The sequence below is a fragment of the Chiloscyllium plagiosum genome, chromosome 5 (assembly GCF_004010195.1).
Source record: "Chiloscyllium plagiosum isolate BGI_BamShark_2017 chromosome 5, ASM401019v2, whole genome shotgun sequence".
NCBI classification, from domain to species: domain Eukaryota; kingdom Metazoa; phylum Chordata; class Chondrichthyes; order Orectolobiformes; family Hemiscylliidae; genus Chiloscyllium; species Chiloscyllium plagiosum.
This window is the reverse complement of record NC_057714.1, coordinates 73,373,570-73,398,146: the sequence shown is the minus strand read 5'-3', so window position 1 is coordinate 73,398,146 and position 24,577 is coordinate 73,373,570. Positions and strand designations below refer to the sequence as shown.

General features: G+C 40.7%; 1 protein-coding gene across 2 annotated transcripts in view; it reads left to right on the top strand.

Annotated features, from left to right (window-relative positions):
* The window catches only part of gtpbp10 (GTP-binding protein 10 (putative)), a 55,176-nt gene extending 30,671 nt beyond the window's left edge, over positions 1 to 24,505 (top strand). The window contains exons 5-10 of one of the 2 annotated variants that reach the window (XM_043690356.1): positions 1,547 to 1,620; positions 4,938 to 4,990; positions 11,981 to 12,088; positions 13,983 to 14,060; positions 15,005 to 15,128; positions 20,521 to 24,505. In XM_043690356.1, coding sequence (XP_043546291.1) covers positions 1,547 to 1,620; positions 4,938 to 4,990; positions 11,981 to 12,088; positions 13,983 to 14,060; positions 15,005 to 15,128; positions 20,521 to 20,600 — 517 coding nt within the window. In that variant the 3' untranslated portion in view covers positions 20,601 to 24,505. Of the gene's footprint in view, positions 1 to 1,546; positions 1,621 to 4,937; positions 4,991 to 11,980; positions 12,089 to 13,982; positions 14,061 to 15,004; positions 15,129 to 18,176 lie in introns of both variants that reach the window. The other variant, XM_043690355.1, reaches the window with a different exon arrangement.
* The last annotated feature ends 72 nt before the right edge of the window (positions 24,506 to 24,577 follow it).

Sequence of the window (24,577 nt, the reverse complement as noted above, 5' to 3'; positions counted from 1 at the left end):
GTTGGGCTCCCCATAATGAAGCCTGTTAGCCTTGGAGATTTGGTTGGTTTTGTTAGAAAGCCCAGATATTGGAGACTGTCCTTGCCAGAAGTCCCGGGTGGTGGTGGAGGGTTGTTTTTCAGACTGGAGGCCTGTGAACAGTGGAGTGCCTCAAGGATCGGTGCTGGGCCCTCTACTTTTTGTCATTTACATAAATGATTTGGATGCGAGCATAAGAAGTACAGTTAGTAAGTTTGCAGATGACACCAAAATTGGAGGTGTAGTGGACAGCGAAGACGGTTAACTCAGAATGCAACAGGATCTGGACCAGAAGGGCCAGTGTGCTGAGAAGTGGCAGATGGAGTTTAATTCAGATAAATGCGAGGTGCTGCATTTTGGGAAAGCAAATCTTAATAGGACTTATACACTTAATGGTAAGGTCCTAGGGAGTGTTGCTGAACAAAGAGACCTTGGAGTGCAGGTTCATAGCTCCTTGAAAGTGGAGTCACAGGTAGATCGGATAGTGAAGAAGGCGTTTGGTTTGCTTTCCTTTATTGGTCAGAGTATTGAGTGCAGGAGTTGGGAGGTCATGTTGCGGCTGTACAGGACATTGGTTAGGCCACTGTTGGAATATTGAGTGCAATTCTGGTCTCCTTCCTATTGGAAAGATGTTGTGAAACTTGAAAGGGTTCAGAAAAGATTTACAAGAATGCTGCCAGGGTTGGAGGATCTGAGCTGCAGAGAGAGGCTGAACAGGCTGGGGCTGTTTTCCCTGGAGCCTCCGTGGCTGAGGGGTGACCTTATAGAGGTTTACAAAATTATGAGGGACATGGATAGGATAAATAGACAAAGTCTTTTACCTGGGGTGGGGGAGTCCAGAACTAGAGGGCATAGGTTTAGGGTAAGAGTGGAAAGATATAAAAGAGACCTGAGGGGCAACTATTTCACATAGAGAGTGGTACGTATATGGAATGAGCTGCCAGAGGAAGTCGTGGAGGCTGGTACAATTGCAACATTTAAGATGGGAATATGAATAGGAAGGGTTTAGAGATATATAGACCGGGTGCTGGCAGGTGGGACTAGATTGGGTTGGGATATCTGGTCGGCATGGATGGGCGAGTTGGATGGACGGGTCTGATTCCATGCTGTACATCTCTGTGACTGTATGGCTTAATGAGGTTGCTCCATTCTGTTTGCATCTGATGGACATTTGAATAATATACAAGATGGAGAGGATTCAGTTTGCATAAATGTCATGCAGATTGAATCTGTACTAACAGCATAAACAGAGTATGGAATAGACAAAGAAAATAAAATGTGCAGCCCTGGGGCTAATGTAATAACAATTACTAGACTTTCAAATTGTTCTGCTTTATTAACTTTGAAGAACTATGTTGAATGAAAGTTGGATACATTTTGTGTTTCATTGAATTTGGGTCCACAACTTAAATTGCATGCTGATTTTTGTGTTGTGCCATTTAGTGCTGTATTAACTTAAAAAGAATAAGCAAATTATTTAAAGTTTAAGTTGCTATCTTCAGATAACAGATTTTCCTATTAATTGTAGGTTTCCAAATGCGGGGAAATCTTCATTATTGAGTCAGCTGTCTCATGCCAAACCTAAGATTGCAGATTATCCATGTAAGTGTAACAATAGAAGAACTGTTCTTTTAAAGATTTATTTCCCATCTAATATCTGCCGTTCCCCTCGTTTTAAACTTATCATGTTGCCTCCTCGAACATGAACAGTTTCTGATGAAAAGTACTGTGCTCAGTGTCATCGCTTTTATTGTGTTCCAGGTGCCATATCAAATCTCTTCATTCCAAAACCTAAACCTTAGGCTGACTCACATAAGGTTCTGAGCAATGTGGCTTATAGCAAGATGTATGGCAGAATCGGGCAACAAATGTGGCAAAGCCCATCTCAACATTGGGATCCTCTCTGTCTTGTATGTTTTTCCACAAGTGGCATGGTTCTTGCTAGGCAGCAGTGAGATACCAATTGAGGATAATCATTAATTTTTAAATATACACAGAACACTGGAGAAACCCAGTAGGCCTGGCAGCATCTGTGGAGAGAGAACCAGTTAACGTTTCGAGTCTGGTGTGACTCTTCTTCAGAACTTACTATTCAGACTGCCCTCCCCTCAAGCTTGCCAAACAAGCTAGATATTGGGAAAGCTGAACAAGAAAACCAGAACCTGATGGATTCAGCATGCCACTTGTTCTGAATAATCTTCATGTTGGAAACTGAGCACTAACATCTCAGGGCATCGACCACATACTCTCCATGCTCAAGAGCATTGGCAGCCTACATGAGCCAGCCTCTAACAACCTCGTGACACATCTCTGATTCATTTACAGGCACTTCTGCTCTTCAATTCTGTATGACTGTTAGCATGGGTAACTGTTATTGTAATGCTGCTGCAAGGACACTGAATACTCAGACACTCACCTAGTTCATGGAAAGGACCAGGCTGCACCTTTGGGCTCTTCACTTGCTGCTATAATGTTCACTTACTTCAATCCTATCTGGATGCTCACAGCATCTCTCTTGCATTTCCTTTTTCGTGCTGTGCCCCCTCAGCCAGAGATACCAGAGTCATATTAATTCTTTGAAAAGGTGACGAAGGAGGTTGATGAGGGGAAAGCGGTAGATGTGGTATATATGGATTTTAGTAAGGCGTTTGATAAGGTTCCCCATGGTAGGCTACTGCAGAAAATACGGAGATATGGCATTGTGTACCAGCCTCCACCACTTCCTCTGGCAGCTCATTCCATACACGCACCACCCTCTGCATGAAAAAGTTGCTCCTTTGCAGATGGGGTACTGGGCTAATAGATGGGGTACTGGGCTAATGGTCGGATACTTGGTAGTGTGGATGAGCAGAGGGATCTTGGTGTCCATGTACACAGATCTCTGAAAGTTGCCACCCAGGTAAATAGTGCGGTGAGGAAGGCATATGGCGTACTGGCTTTTATTGGTAGAGGAATTGAGTTCGGGAGTCCTGAGGTCATGATGCAGTTGTATAAGACTCTGGTGCGGCTGCATCTGGAGTATTGTGTGCAGTTTTGGTCGCCATACTATAGGAAGGATGTGGAGGCACTGGAACGGGTGCAGAGGAGGTTTACCAGGATGTTGCCTGGTATGGAAGGAAGATCGTATGAGGAAAGACTGAGACACTTGGGGCTGTTTTCATTAGAGAAAAGAAGGTTTAGGGGTGACTTGATTGAGGTGTACAAGATGATTAGGGGGTTAGATAGGGTTGGCAGTGTGAACCTTTTCCCGCGTATGGAGTCGGGTATTACAAGGGGGCATAGCTTTAAATTAAGGGGGGGTAGATATAGGACTGAAGTTAGGGGTAGGTTCTTCACTCAGCGAGTCGTAAGTTCATGGAATGCCCTGCCAGTAGCAGTGGTGGACTCTCCCTCTTTATGGGCATTTAAGCGGGCATTGGATAGGTATATGGAGGATAGTGGGTTAGTATAGGTTAGGTGGGCTTGGATCGGCGCAACATCGAGGGCCAAAGGGCCTGTACTGCGCTGTATTCTTCTATGTTCTATGTTCTATCTTGCCTTGCCTTGCCATTTAATGCAGACATAAAGCTATGAAGCTTTTCACAGTTATCAGCAGGCCTCAGTCAAGTCCTGGGTGCTCAGATGGTACCAGCTGAGTAAGTCAAGGCAGCCTCCAATACTAGCCAGGCCGTGTTCAAAGTCAGGATGCTCTCCACATAAGGAATGAGAAGCCGGAGGTTGGGCAGCAAAGCGTCTGTCTTGACTCTTTCTGCACTATTGTGGATTGTTTTCCCCTTGAGTGTAAGTGAGTCAGGTATTAAGGGAGATGAAAGTGGGTGGCGCAATTATTCTTTTTGGTGCATGTGGGGAGGTGACCTGAATGGGTGAGTATGTAGCGTTACTAATGTTGTGGTAGGTGGGAGTGAGAGAGAGTGGTAGATCATGAGCCTTGAGTGGTGATACAGTGGTAGAGAGAGTGCGATTATGAGATATCAGAGAGAGGATGGTGGTACGTACCCTGACAAAGGGCATCAATCTTGTTCCTATGCTACTATGCATAACTCCAAACAGCTGAGAATGAGTTAGCCGTGGTAGCAACCTTGGACCAGGCTGGCATAGTCTGGTGTTGTGCCCTCCACTGCTGGCTTCGGAAGATGAAATTCCACATTGGCATCACCCTATCCATCTGGACCTCCAGAATCTTAGCTGCACAGTGGGACCCCAATTTTCCCCTGTCTGAGATGTCTCGAGTACAGCAACCTTTGCAGGACAGCTTTAAATTGACAGTGCTTGTTCAGGTACACAATGGCTTTTAATGATGATGTGGGTGGAGGGAATTCTGGGATATATATTCAGTACAAATTAGACAGTGGTTTGGAGTGGGATCAAGGTTTGTTTGGGTGAGTGAGTGAGTAAGATGGTGAATGAGATGAGGTGGGTGGATTTAGTGGTTGGGTCCAGGGCGGTGGTTGGATGGGTCACAAGGTTGGGCATGTGGGGGTTATGTAAGGGTGGTGATTTAGGATTGTGCTGTTAATTACTGATTTACACCAGAGATTAAACCTTGTAGCACCTCTAGGGTAAGAATCTGTTTAAATTAACTCCAAAATCAGTGTGAAAGACATTTGTATAATCTCCCATTCGAAGCAAATCAGGCTGTCAGAAATTTAAACTTCCCAGACAATTGCAGTGCCTGTATGAATGTCAGGAGTATGGCTCCTCCAGTTCTCCAGCAACCTAAGCTGGACTTTGGATGGTGATGGTCATGACTTTGGATAGTGGAAGACTCAGTCCATTGTAATAGGAGAACAAAAGGAGGTTATTTGACTTATTTCACTAGCGCAGGCTTTCCAAATGAGCAGTTCATCTTGCCCCATTCTCTGTCTCAGTCCCATATGTTGTTTAGCTTTATTTATGTTAATTTTATTTTTATTTTTCAGTCACTACCATGAGACCAGAAATTGGCAAGTTAATGTACAGTGATTACAAACAGGTAAGTATTGCCAGTATGGCATTTCATGCTTGATTAATTTTTTTTGATGTATTAGAAAATGCCACAATGAAATTGTTAGTTTTAAGGCAAATAATGGTAAGGCACTACTAGATTTAATGAAGTCTCTCATGGAAGAGGAGTATCAGTATTTTAGGCTGTACTAAAGATTCTAAAGCTTCATGTTGAGGTTTGAAATCCCTGTTGCTAGGCACAGAGGACACCACTGTTGATCAAAAGGATATGTAATTTCATCACCGCAATTATCAGACCAATCGGGTGTCCTGCAATGAGTGGCTTAGTTCAATGATCTCCCCTCTCCTGTCCACAAGGATTAAGTCAGGGCTATGAAGGAAAATGCAGTACTTGGCTTGATATGGCTGCCACAATAACACTTGATGATTAACATCAATAAAGATGGAGAGATTCACTTGATCAGTGCCACCGTCACTGAACTCTAGTTTTTCCTCTGTTAAGGGCTGTAGCAAGCTCTCAACTTAGTTTGACTGAATGCCTCTATCTCAGTCTTATAAGTCCTCACAGTCCACTATCCTACCAAAATGGAGAAGGAGAGCACCTTCACTTGTTTATAATATATAAATGATTTGGAGGAGAATGGAGGTGGCCTGATTTGGGCGGATGACCCAAAAATTGGGGGAGCTGTGAATTATGAAAAGGATTGCCAGAGGATACAGCAGGATATATATAGAAGGGGAGGCGGTGGTCTAGTGGTATTATCGCTTGACTATTAATCTAGAAACCCAGGATAATATTCTGGGGACCTGGGTTCAAGTCCAGCCTCTGCAGATAGCAGAATTTGAATTCAATTTTAAAAAAATCTGTAATTAAGAGTCACCTGATAACCATGAAACCATTGTCAATTGTTGGAAAAACCAATCTGGTTCACCAGTGTCCTTTAGGGAAGGAAATTTTCCATCCTTACCTGGTCTTACCTACATGTGACTCCAGAGCCATAGCAATGTGGTTGACTCTCAACTGCCCTCTGAAGTGGCCTAGCAAGCCACTCAATTGTATCAATTGCTAGAAAGTCACAACAAAGAAATGAAACCGGCCAGACCACCTGGCATCGACCTTGCAACCAGAAAAGACAATGGCAAAAACACAAACAGCCCTATCGACCATGCAAAGACCTCTTTACCAACATCTGGGGGCTCGTGCCGAAATTGGGAAAGCTGTCTCACAGAGTAGTCAAGCAACACCCTGGCATAGTCATTCTTACGGAATCGTACCTTACAGATAACAACTCCGGACAGCACCATTACCATCCCTGGATATGTCCTGTCCCATTGGCAGGACAGACCCATCAAACATGCAGACAGTGGTATACAGTCAGGAGAGAGTTGACCTGGGAATCCTTGACATCATGGGGTCTGAAGTCGAAGTTTCATGGCTTCAGGTTGAACATGGGCAAGGAAACCTTGTACTGGTTATCACGTACTGTCCTCCTTCAGCTGATGAATCAGTACTCCTCCATGTTGAACAGCACTTGGAGGAAGCACTGAGGTTGGCAAGGGCGCAAAATGTATTCTGGGTGGGGGATTTCAATACTCATCACCAAGATTGGCTCAGCAGCAGCATTACAGATCGAGCTGATCAGGTCCTAAAGGATATAATTGCTGGACTGGGTCTGTGGCAAGTGGTGAAGGAATCTACAAGAGGAGAAAGCATATTTGACCTCATCCTTACTAATCTGCCGGCTGCAGAGCATATGTCCATGACAGTATCGGTAAAAGTGACCATCGCACTGTCCTTGTGGAGACAAAGTCCTGCCTTCACATTGAGAATATCCTCCATCGTGTTGTGTGGCATTATCACCGTGCTAAACAGGACAGACTTCAAACCAATCTAGCAACTCAAGACTGGGTATCCATGAGGCACTGTGAGCCATCAATAGCAGCAGAACTGTATTCCAGCACCAAAAGAGGAAATGCTGGAAAATCTCAGCAGGTCTGGCAGCACCTGTAAGGAGAGAAAAGAGCTGACGTTTCGAGTCTAACTGACCCTTTGTCAAAGTGAGTCAGTTAGACTCGAAACGTCAGCTCTTTTCTCTCCTTACAGAAGCTGCCCTCGCTCTCTCTCTCTCGCTCTCTCTCTCTCGCTCTCTCTCTCTCGCTCTCTCTCTCTCGCTCTCTCTCTCTCGCTCTCTCTCTCTCGCTCTCTCTCTCTCGCTCTCTCTCTCTCGCTCTCTCTCTCTCGCTCTCTCTCTCTCGCTCTCTCTCTCTCGCTCTCTCTCTCTCGCTCTCTCTCTCTCGCTCTCTCTCTCTCGCTCTCTCTCTCTCGCTCTCTCTCTCTCGCTCTCTCTCTCTCGCTCTCTCTCTCTCGCTCTCTCTCTCTCTCTCTCACCCTGTATTCCAGCACAATCAGCAACCTCAAGGCCTGGCATATCCCCCAATCAACCATTACCATCAAGCCAAGGGATCAACCCTGATTCAATGGAGAGTGCAGGAGCACCATCAGACTTACCTAAAAATGAGGTATCAACCTGCTGAAGCTACTTGCATGCCAAGTACTTGGACTACTTGCATGCCAAACGGTATAAACAGCAAGTGATCGACAGAGCTGAGCGATCCCACGACCAACAGATCAGATCTAAGCTCTGAGTCCTTCCACACCCATGAATGTGGTGGACAATTAAACAACTCACTGGATGAGGAAGCTCCACAAATATCCCCATCCTCAATAATGGAAGGCCCAGTACATCAGTGCAAAAGATAAGGCTGATGCATTTGCAACAATCTAAATCAGAAGTGCCGAGTGGATGATAAATCTCTGGCACCTTCAGTGGTACAGCATCATGGATACCAGTCTCCAGTCAATTCGATATTATGAAATGGCTGGAGGCACTGGATACTGCAAAGACAATGGGCCCTAATAACATTCCGGCAATGGTAATGAAGATGTGTGCTCCAGAACTTGCTGCTCCCCTAGCCAAGCTCTTCCAGTACAGTTACAACACCGGTATCTACTCAACGATGTGGAAAATTATCCAGATATGTCCTATACACAAAAAGCAGGACAAATCCAACCCGACCAATTACCGCCCAATCAGTCTACTCTCGGTCATCAGTAAAGTGATGGAAGGGGCAATCAACAGTGCTGTTGAGCAGCATCTGCTCAGTGACGCCCAGTTTGGGTTTCGCCAGGGTCACTCAGCTCCTGATCTCATTACAGCTAGCTTCAAACATTGGCAAAAGAGTTGAATTCTGCAGGCGAGGTGAGAGTGACAGCCCTTGACTTCAAGGGCACATTTGACCGAGTATGGCATCAAGGAGTCCTGGCAAAATTGGAATCAGTGAGTAATGGGGGCAAACCTTCCATTGGTTAGAGTCATACCTGGCACAAAGGAAGATGGGTTGTGGTTGTGGAGGGTCAGTCATCTCAGCTCCAGGACATCTCTGCAGGAGTCCCTCAGGGTAGTGTCCTAGGCCCAACAATTTTCAGCTGCTTCATCAATGACCTTCCCTCTGTCATAAGGTCAGAAGTGGGGATGTTCACTGATAATTGCATAGTTTCAGCACCATTCGTGACTCCCCAGATACTGAAGCAGTTCATGCTCAAATGCAGCAAGATCTGGACAATATCCAGGCTTGGGCTGACAAGTGGCAAGTAACATTTACGCCACACAAATGTTAGACAATGATAATCACTAACAAGAGACTCTCTAACTACCACCCCATGACATTCCACGGTATTACCATCACTGAATACCCCAGTGTCAACATCCTTGGAGTTACCACTGACCAGAAACTCACTGGACTCACCGTACAAACACAGTGGCTACAAGAGCAGGTCAGAGACTAAGGATACTGCACCTAGTAACTCACCTCTTGACACCCCAAAGTCTATCCACCATCTACAAGGTCCAAGTCAGGAGTATGATGGAATACTGTCCAATTGCCTGGATGGGTGCAGCTCCAACCACACTCAAGAAGCTTGACAGCATCCAGGACAAAGCAACCCGCTTGATTGGCACCACATCTACAAACATTCAATTCGTCCACCACCGGTGCTCAGTATACTATCTACATGATGCACTGCAGAAATTCACCAAAGATCCTTAGACAGCATCTTCCAAACCCACAACCATTTCCATCTGGAAGGACAAGGGGCAGCAGGTACTTGGGAACACCACCACCAGCAAGTTCCCCTCCAAGCCACTCAGCACCCTGACTTGGAAACATACTGCTGTTCCTTCACAGTCGCTGGTCAAAATCCTGGAATTCTATCCCTACTGGCATTGTGGGTCAACCCACAGCAAGTCAATGGCAGTGATTCAAGAAGGCAGCTCACCACCATCTTCTCAAGGGCAAATAAGGTTGGGCTGTCAATGCTGGCCAGCCAGTGACACCTAAGTCCCACAAATGAATTTTAAAAAATATAGGCTGACAGATGGAGTTCATTTCCAGAAAAATGTGAGGTGATACATTTTGGATGTTCTAATGCATGAGGGCAGAACCCCTAGTAGCATAAACATATAGAAAAGTCGAGGCATACAAATCCACACTTCCCTGAAAGTGGTAACGCAAGTGAATGATGTTGTCAAGAAGGCATATGACATGCTTACCTTCATTGATTGGGACACAGTATAAAAATTGCCAATCATGTTGCAGCTAAAGTTTAGTTAGGCCACATTTGGAATATTTTGTACAGTTCTTTGCCACACTACCAGAAGGATGTGGAGGCTGGGAGAGGGTACAGAGTTGGTTTACCAAGATCTTGCTTAATTTGGAGGGTATGAGCTATGAGGAGAGATCGGACAAATTTGCTTTGTTTTTAGTTAAATGTCGAAGAATGAGGGGGTGACCTGTTAGAATTTATAAAATTATGAGAGAATGAATGAATAGTCAGAATCTTTTTCCCAGGGTAGAAATATCAATTACTTGGGGACTTAAGTTTATGGTAAAAGGTGTTGAGTTTACAGGTGATTTTTTTAAGAGTTTGGTAGGTGCCCAGATTGCACTGCCAGAGGAGATAGTGGAGATGGATACAATGGCAGCATTTAAGAGACACATATGAATTGACAAGGACTACCTAGAAGTAAAAGGATTTTAGCTTAGAAAGGGATCATGTGTCGGCGCAGGCTTAATGGGCCGAAGGGCTTGTTCCTGTGCTGTACTGTTCTTTGAAGTCCTCTTGAATCACGCATAAGGCTGACATTATGAAAATGTTTCTTCTTCCTCACTGTCTGAGAATCATTTCATTTTCCACCTAACAACACTCAGAACAAGATTGGTGTGGCTCAAGAAGAAAGCTGCTGAAAATGTGTTGCTGGAAAAGCGCAGCAGGTCAGGCAGCATCCAAGGAGCAGGAGAATCAACGTTTCGGGCATGAGCCCTTCTTCAGGAAGAAAGCCAATTTTCATAGTCATTATTAATGAGTAATAAATGTGACCATACTATGTTAACTGCATCAAAAGAACACAGTTTTATTTAAATTTATTTTGTGCCTTGAGTGCTAGTGGGAGGGCCTGATTTTATTTGATTGTATTTGTTATCATGAAATAATAGTCTTACAGTGTTGAAGAGGCCCTTCGATCCAGTGCTGCAAAAGCTACACTAGTTCTAAATTCCAGCACTAGGCCCATAGCCTTGAATGTTATGATGTTTCAAATCCTCATCCAACCTTTTCAAGGTTGAGGTTAACCCCCTCAACCATACTCCCATGAAGTGCACTCCAGACCCGCACCACACTCTGGTTTAAAAAGAATTCCTCAAATCCCTCTAAATCTTCTGCCTTTCACTTTTAAAATTATGCCCCCTTGTTGATGAACCCTTCGACTAAGGCGAACAGTTGCTTTCTATTCACTCTGTCCGTGCCTCTCATTATCTTATTTATCTCGATCTGGTTTTCCCTCAACCTTCTCTGAACCAAAGAAACTAACCTGAACTTACCCAACCTGTCTTCATGGCTAAAGAGCTGCATCCCACTCGATATCCTCATCAATCTCCTTTGCACCCTGTCAAGTGCAATCCTTCCTATACTGCAAAGACAAGAACTACATAGTGTTGTAACTTTGACCTAACCAAAGTCCTATACAGTTCCTGGCTTTTAATTTCATCAGTCAAGGTATAGATTATACGTTTTCCATATGCCATCTTAACCTAGGCATGCATGTCTTCATTGGTCTGAACATTTGAATATAAGAGTTGGGATGTCATGTAACTGTACAGGATATTGGTGAAGCCACTATTGGAGTACTGCATGCAGTTCTGGTTGATCTGTCATAGAAAGGATATTATTAAATTGGAAATGGTACAGAAAAGATTTACACTGATACCTGTGCTGGAGGATTTGAGATAAGGAGAGGCTGGATAGGCTGCGACATTTTTCCGCTGGAACGTAGGAGATTGAGGGATGACCTTCTAGAGGTTTATAAAACCAGGAAGGCATAAATAAGGTGAATAGCAAAGGTGTCTTCCCTGGGGTTGGGAAGTTTAAACTAGAAGACACAGGATTCAGGTGAGAGTGAGAAGATTTAAAAGGGACCTGAGGGGGGACTTTTTCACACAGGGTGGTTTGTATATGGAAGGAACAGCCAGGGGAAGTGGTAGATGCAGGTACAGTTACAACATTTAAAAGATATTTTAAAGGGTACATGAATAGGAAAGGTTTCGAGGCAAATGGGGGAAGTTTAGTTTGGGAAACATGGTCGTTGTAGACTGAGTTGGACTGAAGGATCTGTTTCCGTGCTGTATGACTCTACCCTATAAACCTGCCGTGCTACCTTTAGGGAGTTGGGGACAATTGTGATCAAAAGGAATAAATGAATAAGAGAAAAGTGTATTATTTGGAAAATATTTATTTACATGCACGTTTCTATCCAGATTTCTATGATGTACTTTCACCTGTATTTAAAGTAGCCCTGAATCTCCCAAACTAGCCATATCATCAAGTTGCCTGGAGTAGTTTATTGAAGTTACATGATACCAATCAAATGCACTCTGTGAAAGTCATAGTATATTTTATTGTCAGATATCGGTGGCTGATTTGCCTGGTTTGGTTGAAGGTGCACATTTAAACAAAGGGATGGGTCACAAATTTCTTAAACACGTGGAGAGGACCAAGCAGCTGCTTTTTGTGGTAAGAAAATTATTTTTTTTTATTTTGAATATTTTTTCTAATTAATTCAACATCAGAATTCATTGTTTAATACAGCATTGCTCCATTTAATCTTTAATACTGTTCATGTTAAAATATTCATAATTTGCATTGCATGGAAAAACTTCAAATTGGATACCTGAAATTACTGCAATAAAATCATTATTGAAAGAATTATAACCATGCGGTTAACATTTTGCTTTATTTCATTGGGAAATATTTGAGGATGGAACAAATTCGTATTGTCCAAAAATGGAATTCATGTCCACAATGATGCAATATTGCTATGTTCTTCCTGTGTGCTCCTTTGGGGAATTCAAAACTGCAAATAGCACATCAAATCTGGATAACATCAAATCCAGAAAGTGTTGGATCTCCTCAGCAGATCTGGCAACATCTGTGGAGAAAGAAAGGGTTGACCTTTTGTCACTTTGAAGATTTGCTGAAAATTTCCAGCATTCTGTTTTTAATTCAGATTTCCAATATGTACAGTATTTTCATTTTGCTTCACTGAATGACCTATATGCTGATTTAATGTTGTATTGGAGCATAATTTTGGAAGAGTTTTGGCTTAGAGGAGACCAATCAGCCTGTTCCGTTTAGACTGCCAAAAAATTAACTAATCCAACTTGCCAGCTTTGGTAATCTTTTAGATTGCAGAATTTCAAATGCACTTATAAATTTCTCCTTAATCTGGTGAGGGGTCTATCTTGATCATTTTAAAGGTAGCAAGTTCAGAATCTCATCAATCCCTGGATGAAAGAAAAATTCTCCTCAGTTTTTCACTAATTTTCCCCTAATTAAGTTATGTGCTTTCATGTTTTGCTAAGGGAAATAAGTCCTTCTTATCCATTTTATTTAGGCATCACAAAATTTGAAAACGCTTACGTAAATACCCCTGCAAACTCCTTTTTATAACAACCCCAGCCTATCCAATTTGATAGCTAAAATTCTCCCTTTCTTGTAAATCTCCTCTGTAACTGAAAACAGAGCAAATATATCACTTATACAGTAGCAGATAATGTTTATTTCAAAACAGCATAAATTACATTTTACACAATTGTGGTACTCAGTTATAAGCTGAACATCCACTATGATTAAAAATTAACTGTTGTATAGTTGACCACCGCACTCTTTGGAAGCTGTATCCATGATTGTTTAATGACAGCTTGTGAAAGAAATGTCATAATTTCTATCCTGTTTGGAAATAATGTCACATCAGGACACCACTATTCATACAGTAATAGAAATATTCAAATCACATGACTTGTGTACATGTTTTTCTTCTTCTTTATCCCTTTCTTGTTTGGAAATGGTTATTTCTTTGTGGGATACTGTGCTACAGCCACCACCAGTATGTGGATCAAAGGCCTCTTCCACAAGTGTGAAGTTAGCTAATGAATGTTGACACATTGTTTTACCACTGAAGGCAAACCTGAAGGCTGTCTATCATGAGGTAACCAGTCATAGGTTCCCTCTTATGACAACATTTGTGTTGGATATGTCAGTGTGGGTCCAGTCAACAGTAAATGGGCAGCTTGCATGAACCTAAAGTTACTTCCCCCTTATTTATAGAATGTCCGTGAGACACTGTCAAAAGTCAAAATTTGACTTTATACTTTGATATCTGAGCAATTGCATGTTTAACGTCTTATTTGTCAATCAACAATATTACAAAAATTCATTTCTTTTAGTATAGTTGACCAGGTGACTTTAGGTTGAAAGATTTTTAAAAAAAACTTACACACAGGAACTGTACAGTTTTTTGCTTTAAACTTGAACCCTCTCAAATCTTGGTTTTATTCGAAAATATTGTGGCAAAATCAATGCTTGTGCACAACTCTTATTAAATTCCCTTCTGGATTTATTCATTTAGGTAGATGTAACTGGATTTCAGCTTTCTTACAAAGCCCCTTTTAGAACAGCTTTTGAAGCTATACAGCTGTTAACAAAGGTAAGCTAGTCTTGTCATGATGATGACCTTCATATAGAAAGAACATGAAACTAGAGAAAGTAGTATGTGTAATATTGAATACCAGTATTTGTAAAGTGAGTTACTTGTTCTATATTTTGGGAACCATTTTATTCAACATATTATCTGTCTATTGTTTTTTGTGTTGCATGGCTGTCATTTTCAGGATGCCTTGCTAGATTTTATTAATTCCTTGGTTATCATATTTATGACTGGACATGTTCCCCTGCTAAAGTAGGGGTGTGTCATGCTTTCTGTCTCTGTTGGCTGCTCCCAAATGTTGCACTCTTGTGTCAATGCCATGCAGTGGAGAGTTTTGCAACCTCTTTTGTAGTTTCCTACCCCATTTTAGCACGGAGAATGAACATGAAAGACTGGGGGAGGGAATGGCAGGGACGAGGTAATCATGGAAGTATGTCCATGAGTACTGTAATCAAGGTTGAGCAAAATGAGAGTATTGCAGCTATCACAGAATCCTAGTTCTGAGCCTGGCTTCAAATCTGTCAGAACTGGATAAGAAAGACACTGTTGAGAGGGTACCACTGAAGACATCTTTCCCCCCTCCTCCTTTTTGGTTTCCAAATGGATCACTTCTTCCATAACCCCGGTCCTCTGCTCAATCGATCTAACACTGGCTCCCTACTCTCACCTAAGCCAATGTCGAAGATGCAGCACCTCCCTATTTACATCCTCTCTCCTCCCTATCCAAGGCCTGAAGTGAAACCATTTCCTTTTAATCCTTCCCCCAAAAAGTACAAACAAAAACTCTGGGAAACCCAATGTAATGTATTTCACCAAAACTAGGGATGCCACATCACTGAGCATATGTCTTTCACTGATCTTATTTTCAGTTTGTAATGTATGAGTTTCAGAATCACAGCAGGCTATTGATTATACTGACCATTTCATTTTTCTTTCGTGTTCAGGAGTTGGAGTTATATAAAGCAGAGCTTTTATCTAAGCCTGCTCTTTTGGCTGTAAACAAAATGGATTTGGAGAATGCTGAAGAGAAGTTTAAAGAGCTGATGCAACAGCTTCAGAAGCCTGAAGGTAATTAGAATCAAAGGTTGTACAGCACAAATCCCATTGGACCCAAGATCCTTCCCATATCAATACGTGAATTCATTGCAATTACCAAAATGTAATACTAAAGAAAATAATCTTTAATTCTTTAACGAATCACAACACACCCACTTAAGTTTACCTAAGTGGGTTTGATTTCAGATTGGAGGAGAAAGTGAGGACTGCAGAGGGTTTGATTTCAGATTGACTCGTGGAGGACAATCAGCCAATGTACATTCTCATATTCACATGAATAAGTGCACTGTGTTACTGGGATTTTGAAGCTTCGGCCCATTACATTTGGCAGGAAAGCTGCGGGAGATCAATTTGATGTCCATGTCAGATTGAAGAGGTAGCTGTCAGCAGGGAAATTTGCAACAGTAGTGTACTGAGACAGCACCATCTCAGATTGCTAGGGCATGGCAGGAGTTCAGCAGATATATCAACTTTTGATTGTTACATGGAACACATTTTCCAGATTGTGGGCATCACTGGCTAGGCCAGCATTGTTGCCCATACCTTATTACTGTTAAGGAGGTGATGGTGAGCTGCTTTTGTAAATGCTGCAGTCTTGGGGTGATATGATTTTGAGTTAGGATTGTGTGTGGTTTGGAGGAAAACCTGTAGGTGGTGATTGTTCCTATATATCTGTATCAATTGTCATTCTTGGTGTTAGAGGTTGTAGGTTTGGAAGGGGCTATCAGAGGAGCCATGCTGAGTTGTTGTAGTGCATATTATGGATGGTACACACTACTGCTACTACGTATCGATGCTGAAGAGAGTGATTGTTAAAACTGTGGATGGGGTGCTATTCGAGCAGGGTGTCCAGGTTTTGAGGGTTATTGGAGTAGTGCCCATCCAGTCAATTGGGTGGTATGTCATCATACTTCTGACCTGTGCCATATGAATGTTGGGCAGGTTTTGAGGAGACATGAGATGTTCCTTTCTACAGAATTTCTAGCCAACCTTGGTTGGTTAGCACTGCTGCCTCACAGCGCCAGAGACCCGGGTTCAATTCCCGCCTCAGGCGACTGTGTGGAGTTTGTACATTCTCCCCCTGTCTGCGTGGGTTTCCTCCGGGTGCTCCGGTTTCCTCCCACAGTCCAAAGATGTGCAGGTCAGGTGAGTTGGCTATGCTAAATTGCCCGTAGTGTTAGGTAAAGGGTAAATGTAGGGGTATGGGTGGGTTGCGCTTCGGTGGGGCCGTGTGGACTTGTTGGGCCGAAGGGCCTGTTTCCACACTGTAAGTAATCTAACCTATTCTTCTCGACCACTTTAGTTTCGGGTCAATGTTAATAGCCAGAGTATTAACAGTGGTGTTTTCAGCAATGGTAATGCCATTGAAAGTCAAGGAGAGATGGTTAGATAACATCGCTTACTGGGAAAACTTTAAGAGTATATTACAAAGAATGTAATAGCATAGCATTTAAAATCAAATATCAGCATGGCTTCATGATATGAAAATCATGCCTGACAAAATTATTTAGAATTCTTTGAAGGAATAGCAAGCAAGATTAAAGGGGAGCTTGCAGATGTAACATATATTTGAATTTTCAGAAGGTGTTTGATAAGGTACCACACATTAGGCAACTTAATAAGATTAGAACCCATGGTGTTGTGGGTATGTGTTAGCATGGTTAGAGGATTGGTTAATACAGAGTAGAGATAAGGGGGTAATTTTCAGGCTGGCAAACTGTAACTAGTAGAGTGCCAAAGGGATAAGCGCTGGGGTCACAGTAATTTTATAGTTGGGATATATAAATTACTTAGAGGCGGATAGTAAAAGTACTATAGCCAACTTTGAGGAAAACACAAAAATGGGCAGGAAGGCAAATGGTGAGGAGACACTGAGTCTGCAGAGGGATATAAACAGGTTAAGTAAATGGAAGAACACTTGGCAGATGGAATATACTGTGGCGGAATGTGAGGTTTTGCAGGCTGGCAGAAGAATAGAGTAGCTGAATATTATTAAAATGGAGAAAGATAAGGAAAGATATACCAGAATTGAAGGAATTTCTTAGAGGGCTCACTAGATTATGGGTATGGAGAGATTTTCATATGTGGAAAAGTTGTGTAGATTGGCCTTGCACTCATTGGGAGTTTTGCAGAAAGAGAGGAGATCTTATTCAAACATAAGATTCTTAGGGGGACTGGACATATTGGATATGGACTTGTGGGTGAGTCGAGGACCAGAATGTATAATCTCAGGTGAAGGGGTGACCAATTTCAGACAGAGATGAGGAGTTTCTTTTTGAAGGGTGAATCTGTCAGACTCTTTACTGCAGAGAGCTGTAGAGATTAAGTATTTGAGTACATTACAGGCGGAGGTAAACAGATGTTTAAGCCGAAAGGGAATCTAGGGTTGTGGGGATAACGTAGGAGGAGTTGGAGATGATCAAATCAGCCAGTCATTTCCAGACTCCCACCATTCTCTGGGTGAAAACAGTTTTTTCTCAACTTGCTCTCGCCTTCTACCTCTTATTCTAAATGTTTCACCCCATCCCCGCCCAGCTGTTGGCCTCTCTACTAATGCAAAAGTGCCTTCCTGGCCACCCATACATGTCCCTTGTAATCTAATACTTTTATCTGGTCACTTTTGTAACCTTTGCCGTGCCAAAAAAATACACCTACCCTATCCAGTCTTTCTTTATATCTCAGACCCTCTAAATCAGCACCCTGAGAAATCTCCTCTGTATCCTCAATAAGTAAACTGACTTTTATTAAGTGAATAGGCGAATAGTTTCAGTAATAGGAGGGAATGTGGATTTGAGGTTACAGATAAATCATCTATGCTCTTATTGAATGGCACAGCAATCTCAAGGGGCTGAATAACGCAATGTTGTTCCTGGTCATGTTATTTAAATACAAACACTTAATGCCAGGTATCCAACAAACATTTTTAATGTTCTAAATTCCACAATTTTTTGTAACTTGTACATTTCTATTCTTGAATTCAAGTTCTGTCATTATTAGTCAACAAATCTAATGAACTATTCTGTTAATTCCATCTTGATTTATTTTCTTGTTTCCCTGTAGCTTTCTATCATTTATTGCCAGAAAAGGTGACTCCCATAAGACCAGTCCAGTTTCACCACATAATCCCAGTATCTGCATCAACTAAATATGGAATTGAAGAACTGAAAAACTGCATTCGGAAATCATTAGATGATCAAGATGATCTAGAAAATGAACAGCATCGCCTTGAAAAATTACAGAGCTTACATTCAAGTACTTTCAAATGTACCTAGAACTAGTAAAGTCAGCAATTATTGGGACAAATCTTCCATACTGGAGAGATGGAAGACTTATGCTGTCATTCATTTCACGTGGGTCAAGAAGCTTGCCAGAGGAAAAGTAGAAGGACTAGTTGCAAGTCGCTCAATGAAGCCTGATCTTAATAATACTGCTACACTTGCATTTACTTCCTCAATTGATTATAAATACCCAGCTTCATGCAGCACAAAATGGGATCATTTGTCTATTCACACCTGTTGCCTTTTAAAGAGCTATTTTTTTGGTGTCACAACTCTGCTCCTTACTTGGACGCCTGCAAATGTTTCCTTTTCGGGTATTCAGCTATTTCCATTTTAAAAAGTTATGATGTCTGTTTCCATCATTTTTTAGGTCATTCATTCCAGATCAATATTACTGGGGAAATAAAAGCTTGCTATTTTCAGAATTTCACCATTCAACCACATCTATCCCTATTGTCAGCATTAAAATCGAGACTTCATAGTCCCACCGTTTGAAAGGTTTAGAAACATGACATTGCATGACAAGAAATTGTTTAGAATCGTCTTTGGATAAAAACAATGACTGCAGATGCTGGAAACCAGATTCTGGATTAGTGGTGCTGGAAAAGTACAGCAGTTCAGGCAGCATCCGAGGTGCTTTTCCAGCACCACTAATCCAGATTGGTGCTCTCTACTTGGAAAAGACGTTTGATGATGAATATAGCAATTGTCCATGGGCATGAGAAAAAAAATATAAGCAACAAATACGTATTAGGATGGAGTTGCAAATTGACAAAGGAGAATGCAACAGAAGTGGGTCCCCATGGAAATGGTTTGATACACATTTTAATGTGCTTCAAGAATCAAGTAATAAAAAGCAAATTAATGAAAAATTAATGCATTAATCTTCAGTGACTTATCTCGTCTTTCTTGTTCCATAGGTTGAGTGGTTCCCTGTTGTATCAGCAGGGATGGTGTGGTTGAGAGTGTGGTGCTGGAAAAGCACATCAGGAATGATGAAAGGCTTATGCCCGAAATGTTGATTCTCCTACTCCTCGGTAGCTACCTGACCCGTGTTTTTACAGCACCCCACACTCGACTCTGATCTCCACCATCTTCAGTCCTCACTTTCTCTCAATAGGGGTGTCAGGCTGCTGGTCTATTTTCCTCAGGCTTCCCTAACAATCTCAGTGAACCTGTATACCGAATAATCTTCCAATTGTCAGATTGTGTATTGTTTTACTTTAATTTTGTGATTTATAGCAATAGGCTGCAAGGGAACCACAGTAAATGGTTGAAATTTTGCACCAAATCCAGTGAATGATCTCATTAGGCATCCTGCAATAGTGCATATTAAATTGCTTGACTGGAAAGTAATAAATATCAAAGTTCCAGCCTAATCTGAGTTTCATTTCATGAGATTTAAATACCTGTTACCAACACAGCAATAAGCAGTAAGAAACTAATCTATTTATGAGAAATGCCCTGGAAGATCAAAATCATCTCACTAAAATGGATATCAAGTAAGCTCCATAATGGGCAGTTGACTTAGAAGATTCATGGCTGGGCAGCAAGTTTAAAAACTATCCCAATTTTTTTTAACTAATTGAACAGCAAAATTAAAAAAAAACAAATTCCAATCCAGGGATGACATTAACAGGCAAATCAAATTCCAGATTAACTGGAGGTCATTTTTTTTATTAAGATAATATATTACAACAGCATTGTTTCAGAAAAGCATGAGAATTCATCAGTGTCGCATTATATACAATGTGTGATATTGTACACGGCCAATAGAAGCTTACTACTCAGCCAAAGAAAATGAGCTTTTTTCTAGATCAGCAAGATACAATTGTGTAATTGGTGCAACATTCTTTTGCCATTCTACTGAAGCGTTTGGAGCAAGTATAAAATGGATTAAAAAGTGTAAAAATGAAAATGCCAACAGTCTCAATACAACATTGCTTCAATGATTAGCATTATAACCAGCCTGTTACAATGTCAGCTACATCACTATAGTCAAAGATGAATATTGAAGCTGATCTCAGTTTTTAAAAAAAAGGCATTCCATAAATTATAAAGTGACATGACATTGTTACCTTTTTGACATGCAGAATATATGGTAAATGTCAAACAATATTTTTCAGTATGCACTGGTGTATGCAGTACAGACAAAGCGGCTGAAAATATAAGGGACAATTTATCATACACTTTCAATATCCCCTAACAGTAAGTAAGTACCAAATGCAAACGTTTAGCCATTCTAATTGTTTCACAGAAATGTACTTTGTTATATAATGACATATAATTTAATATCTACAAAGTTAGCTGCTTCTACATATAGAAATTCACATCATATGTTGATAATAGTGATGCAATGCAATTCAAGGATTACAGTTCAGTCATATCGAAAGTAGAAGGAATGATTTTACTGCATTCATCTCCAGCAAGTAGGTCTAAAGTGCCAGAACTCAGATAATGAAATCAAATGCTGCAATTGTTCCCATATTACCTTGCCTGTTGGAATTTGATGTTGAGACAATTTAAAAACCGATCCCAAATGGATGACTGATAGGACCTGTCCCACAGTCAGCATAAGCTGGGCATTTCTCACCTGCACTGCCGGTCAACGAATGCTCCTGCCTACTTTTCAAACTCTTAAAACTAATTTAGTTTAAACTCTATTGCTCACACTTGGTGGAAAATGCTGAAACTCTTTGTAGATGAAGAAATGATCAAACTTTTTTTTTAAAATAGAAAGCATAATACAAAGTCTTGACAGACACACATCTAGCACTTTAAAGTTTAACTTCCAAAGGAACAAAAATTGTTGTTTTGGAGCCTCCTTGGAGGTGCTTCTCTCAGTGAAAGCAGTGCTATCACAGAAAGGGCAGCAGAATACCCATTTGCCTGTCACAATAGGCGATGTACTGAAGATTCAGTGGTGAAACAAGCAACTCAAGGAAATTCTAATACTTTGTGATAGGCTTACTGAGATGACCAAAAAAAAGGATGAGGAGAAAGATTGCAATTATCGTATCATGAAAGCAAACATCTTTAAAAAGTATAACAGTATCAAAATAGAATCGTTTAACACATTCTGAGATTGTCAAGATATCTTAGTAGGTTCAAGAAATAAAGTGACTTCAGTGACAACACCAATAACAATTTAAATTATACAACCATTATTTGCTAATAATTAGGTGGAAATTTCAAAATCAAACTACCAATGCTTTATATGGTTTTCTTGATGTAAATCTATATGTTCTGAAATTCTATGTTGAGTTTCACTGTCTCCCACTATAACAAGTGGGCGTTGAAATATCCACTTGGAAAACAGTGGAGATTTGGTAGTACATGTCTAATCATAATAAGGCAAATGATTGTCAGGGATAGAGTTTGAGGGTGGACATTCTAAACATTGAGAGTTTACATTCCTCCACCTCAAGTTGGTGCTGGAAAATTAGTGCTGTTGTGTATCATCACATTAATTGTCAGGATCGTGACCTCAGGAATTTCACGTCTAATTCTTATTATAACCTTTCGTGAGAATAATTGAGAGAATGTCTCAACCACTTGCCTGTCTGAATGAATAGTCAAGATTAGCAGAGATGTTATACAAGTTATACAAATATTGAGAATGACCTATAAATCATTCAACTGAAGATTGGAAATAAGCAGCTAAATATAACAGTTCAGCATTATCTTGAGTCTTTAATCCATAAAAATGAAGAAGGAGTTAGGATGAGTAGCCAAAAACTTGTTTAATGTGTTGAGTTTTATGCAGGACAGGGAGGTGGTGAGTCAGTGGAGTTAAAGTAATGTATTCCAGAGCTTGAGGTCCAGGCAGGTGAACACATATCCAACAATGATGAAATGAAATAAGGGATGCCACAAAAAACATGCTGGAGCAGCAGTGACTTTAAATCTAATAAAAGTCTATGGTGACGGGTGAAGGGACTGGCAGAGACATAGCGTGGGGAGAATACTAGAATGTGAACTTTGGAGGAAGCACTGCTGATATATAAGCTAATGGTAAAAGTGATGAGTGAACAAATCTGGTGCAGGATAGAATGTAAGCAGCAGAAGTTTAAATGAGCTGAACATTCAGAAGGAAGAAGATGGGAAGCTATTTAGGAAAGCATGAAATAGAAGAAGCTGGATGTGTCAAAGGCTGAGCGACACTTTGTCCAAATCCTTTGTGAGTGGTAAAGGTAACCTAGAGAAAGTAAAAATTGTGTGAATCATCAAAAACAATTGTTAGTAATACACATCAGTAGTAAATCCCAGTAGCTATTCAAGATAAAGCACCATTATCTCACACACAGCAATGGTTCAAGAAAGTCAACTTGCAAGTTAACTAGGACAATAAACTCCCAAGTTCCAAAAATAATTAGTTCTAAGTCTATTAACTGAACTGACCCAAGAGAATTGTAGCATCTGTACTTTCAAAGTTTAATTCACCATTAATCTTCACTGCTAGCAGTCTTAGGCTAATATGCACCTAGCATAGGATCTTAGTTTGTGACTTATAAACAGATCTTCAAAAAAACAAAAAAAAGGAAATCCTAAACCATTACAGATTATTGGTTAGGCCATAGTTAGATTAATGTGGCAAGGAAATGTACAGAGTAATTGCAAAATTGAAACTAGGAATAAAGGGGCATTAAAGCTTTCACTTGAATAAATAAGGTCAGGAAGGGATCTGGTTGAGTTGTTTAAAGGTTATGAGGGGTTCAGTACAGTGAATGGGGAAGAACTATTTCTATATTTAAAATAGTCACCAATGAACAAAGGGAGAGGCCGGGGAGGAAAAAAAAATGACACAGAAGTTTCTTGGAATTCCTACAAAAGCAATGATGATAGAAGGAGCATCAATAACAACTTTCATTAGGGAAATAGCTAATCATTTGAGAAACAAAAGGATGTCAGAAAAGAAAAGCAGAGTTTGCGATCAAGTGGATGGTTCTTCCATAGAATTGCTGCATATGAATAGTCACGCTCTACTGCAATGTTATACCACTGTAAAATAGTATTTTCTTTGCTGCATTTTTGTACATGTTTTGAGTTTCCTCAAAGATATCAGAAGATTGCCACAATTGCTGGTTCATGCCCAGGCAGTAAGTTGAAAACCTATCCTATTGTTCAAACCAAAGCTGTTCATTCGCTTTTTAATTTTTTAGAAATTTTCCCCCAACTGTTGAAGATATGCTGACAGCATGAGCCACTGATTAAATTAATTACTGTTCTTATTAAAAAGAGTTATGGAAATTGGGCTGAATGAATATGTTGCCTGTTTAAGGGGAAGGCATATTTGATTAACTGTAGAACATAGATCATGATTATCTAACAAATGCAACATGAAGATTTGATATCTAGTTGTAAAGTTATCATGTTTGATCAAATACAGCTGATAGTAAAGGCACACCCTAGCCCTTTCTTTAATAACAGTGTGTGTCTAACATTTGACATTATCCATTTACTTTGCTAATTTTATTTGTACGTGCAAGACATAACTATGAATTATAAATTTTAATAGTCCATACTTTGAACAATACTTATGATTACTGGTGATCTCGACTAAATTAAATGATCAGTTATCGGGAAATAATTGATAATTTGTACCTGCTGCAATTTCAAAGAGACTTAATCCTTTACACAAGACACCCATTTAATCAGATGAAACTGTAATATTAAGCTAGGTATGACCCTGTTTCAGCTTAACATTGCAAACTTCCACTGGTTCATGTTTGTCAGACAATATGTAAAAACTGTACATATTTACAAAAAAACTTTCAGAGCAAGCGCTTCTGCCAGTATCAAAGATATGAATACAAACAGACCAATCGGGTCTTCAGTTGCATACACCATTGTTTTCCACAAAAACCCTTACAGATGCAATTTTTAAAATCCTGTTATACAGATTAACCCAAAGCAGCCTTTGCCAAAATCATACATTTCTTGTTTGTTTCTGCAAGCACTTTGTTGTTAGAGATTAATAGAATTGGTTTCATAACGGATTCATGCATTCAGTATTATTCAGTCCAGTGAATCTGTGCATGGGGCAGTCAACCAAATCTTGTTGAAAATAGCTTCTCTCTGTCTTCTTCCACCGGACTAAGCACCATAACAAATGAGAATAAATGGCAAGGCTATTTTTAATTGACTGTTTCAGGAGGATTTTCCATTCCCAGATCACTGTCA